This window comes from Rhagoletis zephyria, unplaced genomic scaffold, assembly GCF_001687245.7.
Source record: "Rhagoletis zephyria isolate East Lansing unplaced genomic scaffold, Rhagoletis_zephyria_1.1 Rzeph_scaffold_00431, whole genome shotgun sequence".
NCBI lineage: Eukaryota > Metazoa > Arthropoda > Insecta > Diptera > Tephritidae > Rhagoletis > Rhagoletis zephyria.
The window spans coordinates 138,788-154,282 of record NW_016157515.1 but is presented as its reverse complement, the minus strand read 5'-3'; the positions used below and the strand labels follow the sequence as shown (position 1 = coordinate 154,282).

The window sequence follows — 15,495 nt, the reverse complement described above, 5'->3', positions numbered from 1 at the left end:
CAAATGAGTAAAATCCAGCTGGGTAGACTATACTCGATAGAGACAAAAATTGCCGCCACAAATAAGAGTTAGTATATTTTGAGTGTGTTCTTGTTTTGGTGGAAATTACTCTTAGTCATTTTTTGAATTAGTGTAAGTGTTCATTTACACTAATTTTTATGGATCCTTAATAAGTATACTAATTTTATTAGTACTCAAGACCGGTCTCTGTTTCGGAATGCTTGCACATTGGAATGTTAGCTTACTGCCAATATGTATAGAAGTAGTACATATAAGGCGCATGTAATAGACTTGAATTGATATGAAAAGTAATGTATGTATGTGGGTATATGAATAACGATCGCTTAAAATCGATCTCAAATTTTGTACAACGCTTCTATCATCTTGCAATGTTATGTGTCCAGACAGCTATGAAAGCTTTGCTTTGCAAAGTTCCTATAAAGTCTAGACATCAACCTCGTTGGTTGGACGCCATTTCTTTAAATGAAATTAATTGATGCTCGTATGTATGTACATACATATGTATATGCATGTGTGTGCACCAAAATATTAATATCGTGGAATTATTTTAATATCTATTGCAAAACATACAGACAAGACTAAAAAGTAGAAAGTAAATAAAATAAAAAAAAATTTTAATTTTCAATCTCATAAATTAAGTTATTTATGGCTTTTGCTAAAATTTCAAGATCAAAAGTTATCAAAACAAATTCTATGCGACTGAGAATTATTATTTTCTACTTTTTAGTCCATTTATAAAAGCGTTGTATATTAAAAAGTTCTTTTTTTTAATTTTATTTTTATTACTTTACATTAATGCAGAACGATAATTGACCTTCAGGTTGCTGATATGGCATCGAAAACGTAACAATGGAACCGAGGTGAATTCATATAAGGTGGTGTTGTTTCATCAGCAGTGAGAAGCGTTTGATTGCCAAATTTTCTATTTCGCTAGTGAGTGACTGAAAAAGTTCATTCGGCGAATAACCGTTGAAATTTGACAATGGCCCACTAAAAGCAAAAACAAATACATACAAGTATTTGTTGAATCGATACCACCTTATATGAATTCGCCTTGAATGGAAATACTTTCATTTTTGTATCATGGTTTTATTCGTTTTGAAAAATATCAATTTGGTTTTGTGTAGCAACTAAATATGAAATGTACAATATTCCGGATAGAGCAAGAAATTACTTACGTTGCAAGCTCCTCGATTCCCAACGAGTGTAAAACTGTTGGTAAACTCGGTAGAGAATGGCACGTTGTGAGTTCCTTTTGGCGAGGGTAATAAAGTGTCAGCAGCGTGCAACTTTCCTCTTTCATAGTTAAGCCACCTGGAGAGAGACGTAATAATAGTATAATGATGAAAAAATAAAGAACGAACAATTTTTGACAGTGGGATAAGTATTTAAAACCGGAGAACTTGCAACAATGAGAAGGCTCAAATTCAAAACAAGCCTATTCTCATCAACAATTTGCCATTGTTGTCGACGGTAGCTCGAAGCTACCACACCTCAACGGAACGCCGGCTGCCGTCCCGATTTTTATATCATTTTTATCACGTCTTCAAATTTTAATTCCACCACTCTAACAAGGTACGTAGCATAAAAAAGTAAAATTACAACGAAAAGAAATGTGATCAGCGCCTGACAAAGGGGTTGCTTGCGGAGGTAGAGGCATACTGGTGTTAGATCAAAAAATAGAAAAATATTAGAGAAAAAATAACATTAGGGAAAAAGACTTTCTTAATTTAAAAAAAAATCCGTGTGTAACACCGTACACATGATAGAAGTGAAACTTCTTAAAAAAGGTGTGAGTACCAGGTACCTACTCACGAAATTGGATGTGTAAACATATGTCTACGGTTCGGCAAACCATTAGACGATTGAGTTACATACATTGGTTTGGTTAGAAATCAAACAATAATTTCATTTCATCTTATTAATTTTCTGGTATACATATAATTTATTTATTCATTTTCCGGTAACACCACCTTATATGAATTCGCGCTTCTAGCATCCATAGGACCGGGTTGTATTGGAAGTAATTGTATGTTTAACAAATAAATGAAAATGTTTATAATGCAATCAATAGATCCTCACGAATTCGCCGTTACTAAGGCACTAAGTAACGTGCGCACTTTTGTTTGCAAAATGCATTTATTTAAGTTGAAAGAAGACAAATTCCTTTGTTCGGAATTTATTCTTACTCGCTTTCTATCTTCCAAGGCGAATTCATATATTCTTATCACGAATTCATATATTCATGTGATAGCAAGAGTATAAAAACATAAAATTACCTTATAAATTAAAAGCATAAGTATCACATGTATGCGTAGTCCAATTCACGAAATCATTTCATCGATCTGAGTAAAAACTAAGTGCATAAACTCTATTTCGCGTTAATTGAAATCATGAAATGGTCTTCATTCATTCAGTTTCTACACAAAGGCATGAAATGATTTCGTGAATTGGCCTACGCACAGTGGTAGTAAATAACAGAATGAATTACAACAAACACATCCTTTTGACATAATGCAAGCCGAAAACGTTGGTTCAAATCAATCCGCNGCAATCAAGTTGGACGTTTTGCCCACAACCATTGCAATTTTGCGAGCAGTCTCATTGTAAAATCTCATTTTAACAATTTCGTAGTTTCGGCTTTCATTTATAAAATTCAACGAAAGCACATACCTATTTTGGCTGAGTTATCCATTTTCGGTTATTTAGTGTACAAATAAAACGAAAATTAAATGAGTTTGTACAACATGGCCATTAATGTAGCAACAAGTTGTACAACTTGCCAGAAAATCCAAATTTTTTGATCTTTCATACAACCAAGACATAAATTCATTCAACAGGCCCACAAACGGTGCAATCTAGAGCAAAATAACACCAAGTTGAACCAACGGTCGCTACGTTTATGTTTTTTTTAAGAAAGATCGGTCGAAAATTTCAACTGCTCCTGTAACACTACCTTATATAAGTTGGACTTGCTATCATCCTCACATATCGCACACCGTCTTCAAAAGAGTCACAACTCAAAATTTGGCATTTTCGAGATTAGGCGCTAAAAAGGTACACAAAGCTTTTATTTGCTAATCAGCAAAAGCTGGGGAAACTTTTTGTCATAATTTGTTCAAAAAAAACCTAAGGTAAAGCGCCCTTGCCCATATGATTATCATGTTCTAAGAAATAGTTTTTCTTACTTTAGACAAGTAAGAAAGTCTAAGTTCGGGCGGAGCCGAACATTAAATACCCAGCGCAAGTATTAAATATATGTTTTTCACCTTTCCGAAAGCTACCGCTATATGGTAAGCCGGGGTGCATCAGTTTTGAGTACATTGGCGTCCTTAAATTTCGAAATATCGCAGTTTCAAGCATTTCTGAAATTTACCGTTATATGAAAAGCGGCCGAAATTTTAGTCCGATTTCAAATTTTTTGGTTCTATGGGGCAAGTACAATAACCACACCAAGTTTGGTACAAATTTGTAGAACGGTTACAGAGATACAAATATATGATCATAAGTGGGCGGTGCCACGCCCATTTTCCAAAATTATATCATAAACGTATTTCGATAAGGAATTGTTGCAAGCCTTAATTTTGAATAAATTATGTTTAATATTTACTGATTTATCGAAGATTTCGTATTTCTCTAAATTACTGTTATATGGGATGTGGGCGTGGTTACTGTCTGATTTTAAAATTTTTCGGCCATTTTGTATGTCGTATCTAGGCCAACAACTGTGCCAAGTTTGAAAGAAATTGGTGCAGCGGTTACCAAGATAAACACATGTAACCATAAGTGGGCGTGGCTACGCCCATTTTCCAATAATTTATAATATTCTTATTTTTTGTCTAAAACTTATTGTAAATATCAATTTTGAGTGAATAATCTTCAGTATGTAATTACTAAAATATCGCAGTTTTCATATTTCTGAAAATTACCGTTATATGGGAGGTAGGCGTGGTTATTGTCCGATTTTGCCCATTTTCAATACCATCCGTCCTACGCCGATTCGTTTTGCCTGTTACAAACAACCGTTATGTGAACAAAGTTATAATACCCTTGTGCACAAGTGCGCTCGGGTATAATAATTACACGCACAATGACAAACATGAACAAATGTACAACAATCACAAAATTTTTTACAATCAGTACAGTTCGCATTTATATCAACGAGCAGCTTATTAGATTTGTTTTCGTTTGTACTACATATGCAAGAATGATAGAATACAAGATTGCGCCGATTGCAGCAGAATTCGTGAGAGTAATTTTAGCGTGACGTCATCGTAGAGTTGACAACTGAGAGCGACTAGTGATGTGCTGAATTGTCCCCAATACTCGGTACCCAATACTTAAAAAAGATTTCGGTATCCGATACCGATTATTTACATTAAACCCTCGCCATTATATGCATTTCAGGTTTAGAAAAAACTTTCATTACTAATTTATATGATATCGGCTAAAACACGTGAACTTATCGCCACAGAAAAATATTATTTTATCAGTTTCAACCTTAGTCGATCCAAGGTTCAAGAATAATACTTTGACGGATGAAGAAGCCTTTCAGGGGAGAGATTCNCTGAGAGCCGAGTAGCGGTATCGTTATCGGCGCCACCTCTGTATTCTCTCCACCGTGCTACATATGTGCATATATACATGTACTCAAACATATGTACATACACAAACATATGTACATACGTACAAATATATAACAACCATTCAAACATATGTACATACATGAAAACATTGCTGTCCATAAGTATATATTTACATATGCCCATCAGTACATCAACGAAGCCCGTTTGCTTCATCATAAATATATCCATACAAACATATATACATACATATGTACGAATGGGTGTAGTTACGCGAAGCATGCTTGCATCATTTACACATATACTACGTTTATATGCATGCATAAGTCGCTTTAACTCATTTCGCCGCGATTCAAAACAGAGCAAAGTGTTTTGGCTCACACTCCATTTCACATCGGTAGTTTATTTCTCCAGACAGTTAGAAAGAGTGTATAAACACCGCTCTCACTCAAAGCGAATTGGAGATCAGCTGTTCCACTCAAATTCCAAATAATCGCATCAGTATTTAAAACCTGATTAATAATAATCGTTCTTTTTCTTTGCGACGATTTTATAATGCCGAATAAAACTAGATTTTTATCACTTTCTATTATGTTAACTTATAAAATGTCAAATGAAAACAGCTGATTTTGTTTGCTTTTGAAGACGGTTACTTTGATACCGATATAAAGCCGTAAGTATAAACACTAGAGCGAAATGTGTACGATGTCAATGCGCTTTCAATTAAGTCGAGTATTTTGTGCGTATAAACGTAGTAATATATTGCTTGGTAGCGGCAGAGCTGAAATGCGCAATGAGTTCGTTCTCACAAACATATACACATACGTGCATTCAAACATACATACATATATACATATGTAGGTACTCCCACCCGTCATGCGTCGCTTTATTTCTTTTTTCCCTTTCCATATACTACCTATATCTTCCTTCTCACTCATGTAACGTTTTCAGTTTTAAAAATTTCACTCCGTTTTTGCGATACCGCCGCCTAAGAAGTTTCACTTCAAAAAAGTATTACGACGAATTAATAACCTCCCCCTCCACTTTTTTGAAGTTGGTTAAAAATATTTGAGTTCTTTGTTAATTTTATGTAAATAAAGTGCAATTTATGAAACTTTAAACAGTTTATTTATTTATTTCAAACTGTACATAAAACTTGCATCAATTTATTTTAAAGAGCATATTACAACTGTAGCCAAACGCGGCTCTTTGCTTAGCAAAGTGCGGCTCTTTTTACTTTCCTTTGTCTAGAACATTTTGGCTCTTTTTACTGTTTAAAATACATATTTATTTGCTGTACATACTTTTCCATTGTGTTGTTTTTCTATTTTATTCTTTATAAAAACACATACGCAAATTGAGATTGAGAGAGAACATTTGCACAACTTGAATTTGTCTCTACAAGGAAAGAATAAAAATGTTTTTATTTGTGGCAAATTATTTTAAGTTTTGAAGTTTCATGATCTCAAAAAAAAATATTTCATCATTTTCCATTGCAGATTTTGAAAAAAGGTTTGCCGATTTGAGATTATTTAAATGTACGTTTGCATACTTCACAAACCCTTTTTTATATAACATAATTGAGGATGAATTTACAATATCCGAAATACTCCTTTTTAAGAAAAGCGAAGAGGAGTTGGAGTTTTTGGAATTATAAGAAAAGGTACTGGAAATGCCACATAAAGCTTTGCTATTGCTTGAATTCAACAGGTACCAGATTTAAATTATCCCCTGTTGAAAACAGCTGTGTGCCGTATATTTCCAATTTTTGGTACAACGTATAACTGTGAGTCTTTGTACTGTACAATGAAGTTCGTAGAGTCAAAATACCGTTCATAATTAGTTGCATTCGCGTACCTGATAATTATTGAAAGTTATAAAAACTATCAGCTTTTTGTGTTTGCGTACGCAAAAAACTTGCGAAGTAGGGAAAATTGAGAGAACAAAATGACATTTCAATAGCAATTTGCCAACAAGAAAACAGCTGATCAAAAACAGCTGGTTGGAATTTACGCAAATCCCTAAATTTAATTTGATGGTTTGGAAGCTAAAAAAAAGTTATTCGTTTAGTCAGTGAACTGTGTCAGGATAAGACTTCGGGATTTGTTTTCTTACGTTTTCAATTTTATACTTTTAAATGTAAACAAAATTTCTATCAGCTGTTGTCTAACTTCCAAGTTTCTTCATTTTTATTCAAATTTTAAAAGTTGTCGGTGGCTATTTGAAATTTTCTATGTAAATAACATGTTGTAATGCGATAAAAGCATACAATTTGCAACCCTATAAATCACCTTGTATGAACACACCTTAAAGCTAATCTAATACAATAATTTACGATATTAAAAATGCAACACTGTTCTATGTACAACAGCAGCTAGGTTTAAGACGAAAGTGAAAAATAAATTAGCGGCATTATTACGCGTACCATTCAATCGTCCAGTTGTGTTTCATTTTTAATAAAGCGGGTTCGGCTGCCCGGCAATTGGGGAGTACAGCACCGGCTCCAGTACAGCGGAGCGCTAGGGCTCCCACACCAAAGCGCCAGTACATACTTGTGCGTGCTAAGCACCCCACAAGCGGGGCCATTGCAACTCAGCACGACAGTGGCAAGCCGCAGCATACAGGGGAGCGCTAGGGCTCCCACACCAAAGCAGGCGTTGGCCGGCAGCCGCGCCGGCGGAGCACCAGGGCTCCAGCGCGAGAAAAGGTACGCCTCCTAAATACAACGAAGTGGAATTAATCCACTTCACAATGTAAAAGAATTTGTTTTCATTAAAAATGTTATAAATTTTGAACCATTAAAAATGTTATAAAAGAGGGATACATGTTTTTCTGGGCATATTCTTGTATGGCATTAAATTATCTGAAAAATTAACCTGAAGTTGGTTGTGTTAGGGACGATTAAGAGTATTAAATATGATAATGATATTGCTGAACGAGGTAAAGCATTATAATCGAACTTTGACGAAAGACGAAGAACAAAAGCAATTAATTACTTTTGCAAGTAATAAAATGAAAATTAAATAATTTAAAAATAAATAGTCAAAACTTGTTAATATGTGGCGGTCTTATAATTATGCAACGCAGTGTACTACTAACTTGCCTGACTTGTGTTTAGAGAAACTTTGAATTGTTAATTTATTCGTTATTTATGTTTAAAAAAATAAAAAATGTTGTGTTTTCAATGTGGAGAATTTGTCCTCCTGGAATGTTAAAAAATTCTGGTCACCTTATCATACCATAACGTAATAAACAAATTGAAATCAATACATGGCGTACATTTATTTGAAAATTTAAATGCAAACAATTCATATATATATTTGTCTACGAGTGAAAATCTTGCAAGTGGGCCACCCAAACTTGGATGGTCAAGATTTTTTCAAGCAAATCACTTTATTCGGTTTACAACCATAAAAAAATACAATTTTACAAAATTCGAATTTTTACAAGATTTATTGTTATTAACTTTTTTTGATGAATTCAGTAATTATTTATTATCTACTGATTCATAGCATGTAGCATGCGGATTTTTTGCATGATAACAGCTAATTAGACACGCTTTAGCCTGATTGTTTAAATTTTTCAAAAAATCATTATTTTGTACAAAATTTTTCATAAAAAATGAAAATGTGAAAAAGAGTATGTAGGAACAACAAAGAACAAACTTAGAACAAGAATATCAGGACACCGATCGGACATAAAATGTAGAGCATCCATTAACACACAAAAAACTGCACTAGCGGCCCATTGTGCAGAGAGCGGACACAATCACGATTTTGAAGCTGTGAGCATATTACGGCAAGAACAACACTATAATAAACGTTTCACATTAGAAATGCTCCACATAATTAACAAACCACCAAAGAAGAGACTAAACTACAAAATGGACACAAAAAACTGCGTCCACATATACAGGCACCTGCTTGACACTTGTAATCATAGTTGCCAACTTAGTGCTTTAAGCACTAGATTTAGTGCTTTTTGAAAATTAAAACGCCAAAAAAAATTATTTAGTGCGTAGTGCCTTTTTTAGTGCTTTTTTTCTGAACTAAAATTACTTCGAGATAGTTAAAACCTGAAATAATCTGAAATATTTAAGGCTGTGGCAGCACTGAATTTACAAGAATCTACAAGTTTAAATGGACTGAAGTACAACCATGATTGATAAAAAGCTGAAGTTGCAAACCCACCTTGTTAAATTCTATTCGCGTTGAAAATGCTAGTACGCAAGTAAGCTAAGTATGTATTTATTTTTTTCTTTTCTAATTATTTGTACAAATTTTTTTTTTTTTACCACCTGAGTAAAACACATCGTTTCTTGGTGCTGAATCCAAATCTGGCCACACAATTGCTCTAGCACTAGAATTTTGAGATATCCTAACCTCAAAGTGCCAAAAACACGGTTTTTAGCGATATTTCAGGTTATATAATGAAAACATCAAATTATTTGCTCATTTCTGATTAGGGCAACATTTTCGTTTGATGCGATTCGATTTTCTTTCTCGAGATATACCAGTTTTAATGTGCACTACTTCGGTATTATGTTATGAAAAAGGCATCCCTTGATTCAAAAAAATTTGGTGCTTTTAGTGTGTTAAAACGCTTTTTTTTCCAAGTTTTTGGTGCTTTTTGAAAATCAAAAGATGGCAACACTGCTTGTAATATTAGTTCTAAACTGCACGACAAACGATACGGACGTCGTGGAGCTAAAATGTAATTAATGTATGTATGTATTTATGTATGTTTTTGATGTGTTAGCTTTTTCTTGTATGTTAATAAAAAAACTTGTGTAATTGTTGTAGCCCCTGAAGACGATCTCCGGAGGAGATTGAAATATATTGGGAAATAATGTATTTGAATGTGTTTTAATTCCATTAACACCCTGACCTCAAGCCGGCATTAAAAAGTATTATTTGATTAAAATCAAAAAGGTCGCAGTATGAACAGATACAGATTTATAAAAAAAAATTTTATAAACAAATGGAAATATTTATTACTTCTCGATCAGATTTTTTAATTGCATACATTGAATATCAATCCTTATTCTATCAACTAAGCACTTTTTAACGCCCCAAAATAGTTTGCNTTTCTAATTATTTGTACAAATTTTGTTTTTTTTACCACCTGACTAAAACACATCGTTTCTTGGTGCTGAATCCAAATCTGGCCACACAATTGCTCTAGCACTAGAATTTTGAGATATCCTAACCTCAAAGTGCCAAAAACACGGTTTTTAGCGATATTTCAGGTTATATAATGAAAACATCAAATTATTTGCTCATTTCTGATTAGGGCAACATTTTCGTTTGATGCGATTCGATTTTCTTTCTCGAGATATACCAGTTTTAATGTGCACTACTTCGGTATTATGTTATGAAAAAGGCATCCCTTGATTCAAAAAAATTTGGTGCTTTTAGTGTGTTAAAACGCTTTTTTTTCCAAGTTTTTGGTGCTTTTTGAAAATCAAAAGATGGCAACACTGCTTGTAATATTAGTTCTAAACTGCACGACAAACGATACGGACGTCGTGGAGCTAAAATGTAATTAATGTATGTATGTATTTATGTATGTTTTTGATGTGTTAGCTTTTTCTTGTATGTTAATAAAAAAACTTGTGTAATTGTTGTAGCCCCTGAAGACGATCTCCGGAGGAGATTGAAATATATTGGGAAATAATGTATTTGAATGTGTTTTAATTCCATTAACACCCTGACCTCAAGCCGGCATTAAAAAGTATTATTTGATTAAAATCAAAAAGGTCGCAGTATGAACAGATACAGATTTATAAAAAAAATTTTATAAACAAATGGAAATATTTATTACTTCTCGATCAGATTTTTTAATTGCATACATTGAATATCAATCCTTATTCTATCAACTAAGCACTTTTTAACGCCCCAAAATAGTTTGCTACTTGTAGTAGTTATGCTGTATACCTGAACGAAATATAATCCTTGGTAAAAAATGTATTTGTGGGTTGTTGTTCAAGGACATATGTATTTAAGTATATGTAAATATTGGAAAGTTTGCGTAAACAAAGAATAGAGGCCAGTCCACATACCTGCAACTTTGGCGTTGCGTATGCACGTTAAAAGTATGCTTTCTACAATGAAGCTAGGCAGATAATGCTTCGGCCACTAAATTAACATATTAACGACAGATAAATTAATAATAATTGCATGAAAAATTATATTTATTGCTCTCATTTGATTAAAAGGAAACAATGTTTCACATAATTTTAGTTATTTGCAACAGCTGCACGTGACAGCTGCGTGCGACGCACGTGATATTTCTGCTTTGTGTTGGCGTTAGCGTTGCCAAATTTTGGCTATGTGGACGGCTGCATAACTGCTACAAGTAGCAAACTATTTTGGGGGTGTTAAAGTGTTAAGTTGTTTTTTGTTTCTGCGGCACAAATGATTATACCATCTTCTTTACTTATATTTCTCTGTAAAGACAAAATACATGCATATGTACATACATAAATACAGATATACATATGTACGTCTATATATATACAAATTAAATGTTTTTCGTATGACCGCGATGCCTGACCAAACGGCTGAACCGATTTCAATTCTGTAAAAAGTACGTTTTTGGACCTACTGTGTGGAAGGTTTTTCGATTTAAAAAAAATTCAATTTTTTTGTTGTTGTCGCCGAAAAATGAAGAATGCCGAGACGTCACGATTTCACAATTTCATATAGTTTTCTGTACATTAAATGTCACCAAACTACTAAAAGTCCGGACCGATTTGGTTCGTATNCCAAACGGCTGAACCGATTTCAATTCTGTAAAAAGTACGTTTTTGGACCTACTGTGTGGAAGGTTTTTCGATTTAAAAAAAATTCAATTTTTTTGTTGTTGTCGCCGAAAAATGAAGAATGCCGAGACGTCACGATTTCACAATTTCATATAGTTTTCTGTACATTAAATGTCACCAAACTACTAAAAGTCCGGACCGATTTGGTTCGTATTACCAAAAATTTGCCCGCTAGGTGGCGCTGGGGTCAGGATATTCCTAAAAATTGCATTTACTTGCCGATTTGGCTCATATTTTGAACATAAGTTGAAAAGGAATATCTGGACTAAAAAATTACACGATAGGAGGCGCAGGGGTCGAGATATTCTCAAAAATTATTTTACGCTAAGAAAAGGATAGATATCTACTATATATTTGTGGAAGTATGTATGTATGTATGTATGTGCCAGGTTGCAGCCTAAACGGACGGACAGAATCGAACGAAAGAGTATTGCCATTACACCTGGGCCTATATTAGGGACAAAAAAACGGGATTCGACAAGGGGGCGTGGCACCTCCCATAGGCGTGAAATTTTTTATCAGCTATAACTTCGGAACCACAAGCCCCACGAACTTGAAATTTAGTATGCAAGCACAGCTACGGTAGGTGCTTATAGTAAGGTATATACATGAGTTTGTAAAAGGGGGCGTGGCACATCCCATCAGCTATAACTTCAGAACCATAAGCCCCATGAACTTGAAATTTGTTATGCAGCAGGCACAGCTACGGTAGGTGCTTATAGTAAGGTATATACATGAGTTTGTAAAAGGGGGCGTGGCACATCCCATCAGCTATAACTTCAGAACCATAAGCCCCATGAACTTGAAATTTGTTATGCAGCAGGCACAGCTACGGTAGGTGCTTATAGTAAGGTGTATATGAATGAGTTTATAAAAGGGGGCGTGGCACATCCCATAGGCGTGGATTTTTTTTATCAGCTATAACTTCGAAATCATAAGTCTTATGAACTTACGGTAGGTGCTTATAGTAAGGTGTATATGAATGGCACATCCCATAGGCGTGGAATTTTTTATCAGCTATAACTTCGAAATCATAAGTCACATAAACTTTTAATTTGGGATGCAGACATATAATAAGATATATATAAATGAGTTTGTAAAAGAGGGCGTGGCACATCCCATAGGCGTGGAATATTTATCAGCTATAACTTCGGAACCATAAGCCCCGTGAACTTGAAATTTGGTATGCAGGCACAGCTACGGTAGGTGCTTATAGTAAGGTGTATATGTATGAGTTTAAAAAAGGGGGTGTGGCACATCCCATAGGCGTGGAAATTTTATCAGCTATAACTTCGGAACCATAAGCCCCATGAACTTGAAATTTGGTATGCAGACTCAGCTACGGTAGTTGCTTATAGTATGGTGTATATGAATAAGTTTAAAAAAGGGGGCGTGGCACATCCAGAAGGCGTGGAATTTTTTATCAGCTATAACTTCGGAACCATAAGCCCCATGAACTTGAAATTTGTTATGCAGCAGGCACAGCTACGGTAGTTGCTTATAGTATGGTGTATATGAATAAGTTTAAAAAAGGGGGCGTGGCACATCCCATAGGCGTGGAATATTTATCAGCTATAACTTCGAAACCATAAGCCACATAGGCCCCTATTGCGAGTGTCGACTGGCAGTAGGATAGAAATTTGGCGATCGAGTCGATCATCTTTTATTTTGCTATTGTGTAACTTAATCGATAAAAATTGGTACTATTGTGAATGGTTGACTGAATTGTAAACAGCTGTTTGTTTGTTTACATTTATTTCTTTAGAGTTTCATTTACATCATTTTTAAAATAATTGCTTTTATTATAAAATTTAAAAAATTGATACAGTTGAAATATGGTTTAGTGATGAGGATGTGGAAGCTAATAGATTAGTAGAGTTGGCTAAAGCAAGGTGGGAATTACGAGATTCGTCCGATCCCTTGGAGTTGGAAGATGAAGGGTATGTAATTATGTGAACTTTATGAATGGAAGTTACGTTCCAGATGCTTCACGGTTTGTAAGTTTTACAGGATTTGCAGGAGAAGCTGCTTTCCTCATTAATAAACTTTATGGAAGTTTAAGAAATACGGTACGGTTTAGCTATTTGTACAATGATGTTGGGTATTTGTGTCCAAACGCGTGACCCGAGTTTAAAAACTTTAACATGCAAGTGTAATGAAATAATTAAACTTTAATTTAAAATAAAGATTTCAAATTTCCGAGCACTAGTTAATTAATAAATTATGCAGTTTTTTGGACACTTTCATGTTGGTTCTGCGCAAAAACACTGCGGATGACGTAGCCGGAGTTATATGCATAAGATATATTGCATATCTTTCACAATAGAAGCGGAGCTTCCGCCCCTACTCTTTCCGAAAATTCCTTTCCCTATGTCCTCATTCTCCTGCATCAGCTCGACCAACCGCGCAAGTTGCCTTTTGTTGCTTACAATTTTTGATCTGTAATTCAGATACATACATACATATGTATATTTCACAATTTTTTTACAACTTCCAGTTTAATTGACTTACTTTTTATCCATTATAGTAACACTTTCTTATCTAAATTTTATAAACGTAAACTCCAACGACTAAAAAACAGCAATAGAAGGATGAGCGATTAAAAAGTATTCACAGTCGCTAATTGAGCGACTAAGCGACACTCACAATAGCATCGATAATCGACAATCGCTTAATAGTCGTTTATCTACTGCCTGTCGACATTCGCAATAGGGGTGATAAACTTGAAATTTGGTATACAAGCATATCTACGGAAAGGGCTTATAGGAAGGTATATGTGAAGGAGTTTGTAAAAGGAGGCGTGGCCCGCCACATCCCGTAGTAGTGGAATTTTTTATCAGCTATAAATTCGAAAGCATAAGTCACATGAACTTTAAATTTGGTACGCAGGCTTGGCTATGGAAGGTGCTTATAGTAGGCTGTAAATAAATGAGTTTGTAAAAGGGGGCGTGGCACCTCCCGTAGGCGTGGAATTTTTTGTCAGCTATAACTTCGAAATAATAAGTCACATGAACTTTTAATCTGGGATGCAGACATATCTATGGTAGGCGCTTATAATAAGGTAAATGAGTTTTTAAAAGGGGGCGTGGCACCTCCCGTAGGCGTGGAATTTTTTGTCAGCTATAACTTCGGAACCATAAGCCCCGTGAACTTGAAGTTTGGTATGCAGACACAGCTACGGTAGGTGCTTATAGTAAGGTATATATGAATAAGTTTAAAAAAGGGGGCGTGGCACATTCCGTAGGCGTGTTTTTTTTAATCAGCTATAACTTCGAAATCATAAGTCACATAAGCTTTGAAATCGGGATGCAGACATATCTATGGTAGGCGCTAATAATAAGGTAAATGAGTTTTTAAAAGGGGGCGTGGCACATCCCATAGGCGTGGAATATTTATCAGCAATAACTTCGATACCATAGGCCACATGAACTTGAAATTTGATATGCAAGCTTAGCTACGGTAGGTGCCTATAGTATAGGGCTGCCAGACGTGCCGGTTTTCCCGGACATGTGCCAGTTTTAGACTATTTTCCCGGTGTCCCGGTCCAACCTTAAAATGTCCCGGGTTTCGTTTAAGTGTCCCGGTTTTCGATTTGATTGCACAAATTTTGCATAAAAATTACTACACTGAGAGATAAAACGCGTTGTAATATTAAGAAAAAATTTTATGAATTTACTGGGGGAAATAACGCATAGTAAACATGAATATTTTTTATTTGTTTATCATTTTAAAATTTTCGTATTTAAAAACAATACTTTCATACGTGGTGTTGAATCAAACTGAACATTTGAATGCACATCTACATGTCTGGCTGTAGCTGAGTGCACGAAGATGCTTGCCACAATTTGCTAATTTCCAGAGCGTCAGGGTTCAAGTCCCATTACAGGCAGCATGGAATTTAAATATTTTTTTTCTTAATTATGAAAAAGCATCCGTTAACTGCAAAGCGCTTCATTTTAATATTGGCGTATTTCAATTGAATAATTCTATACTAAATACTAAAATTTGTATACTTAAATTTATTACGAGTTGGGTTGGTGCTCTTTCATATGCGATTTTTTTTTTTAA

The 15,495-nt window shown here is 34.7% G+C and overlaps 1 protein-coding gene across 1 annotated transcript in view; it reads right to left on the bottom strand.

Annotated features, from left to right (window-relative positions):
• The window catches only part of olf413 (DBH like monooxygenase olf413), a gene marked incomplete at its 5' end in the record, with an annotated part of 196,099 nt that overhangs the window by 63,852 nt on the left and 116,752 nt on the right, over positions 1 to 15,495 (bottom strand). Inside the window, one exon of the mRNA XM_017611606.1 lies at positions 1,200 to 1,335. Coding sequence (XP_017467095.1) covers positions 1,200 to 1,335 — 136 coding nt within the window. The remainder of the gene's footprint in view (positions 1 to 1,199; positions 1,336 to 15,495) is intronic.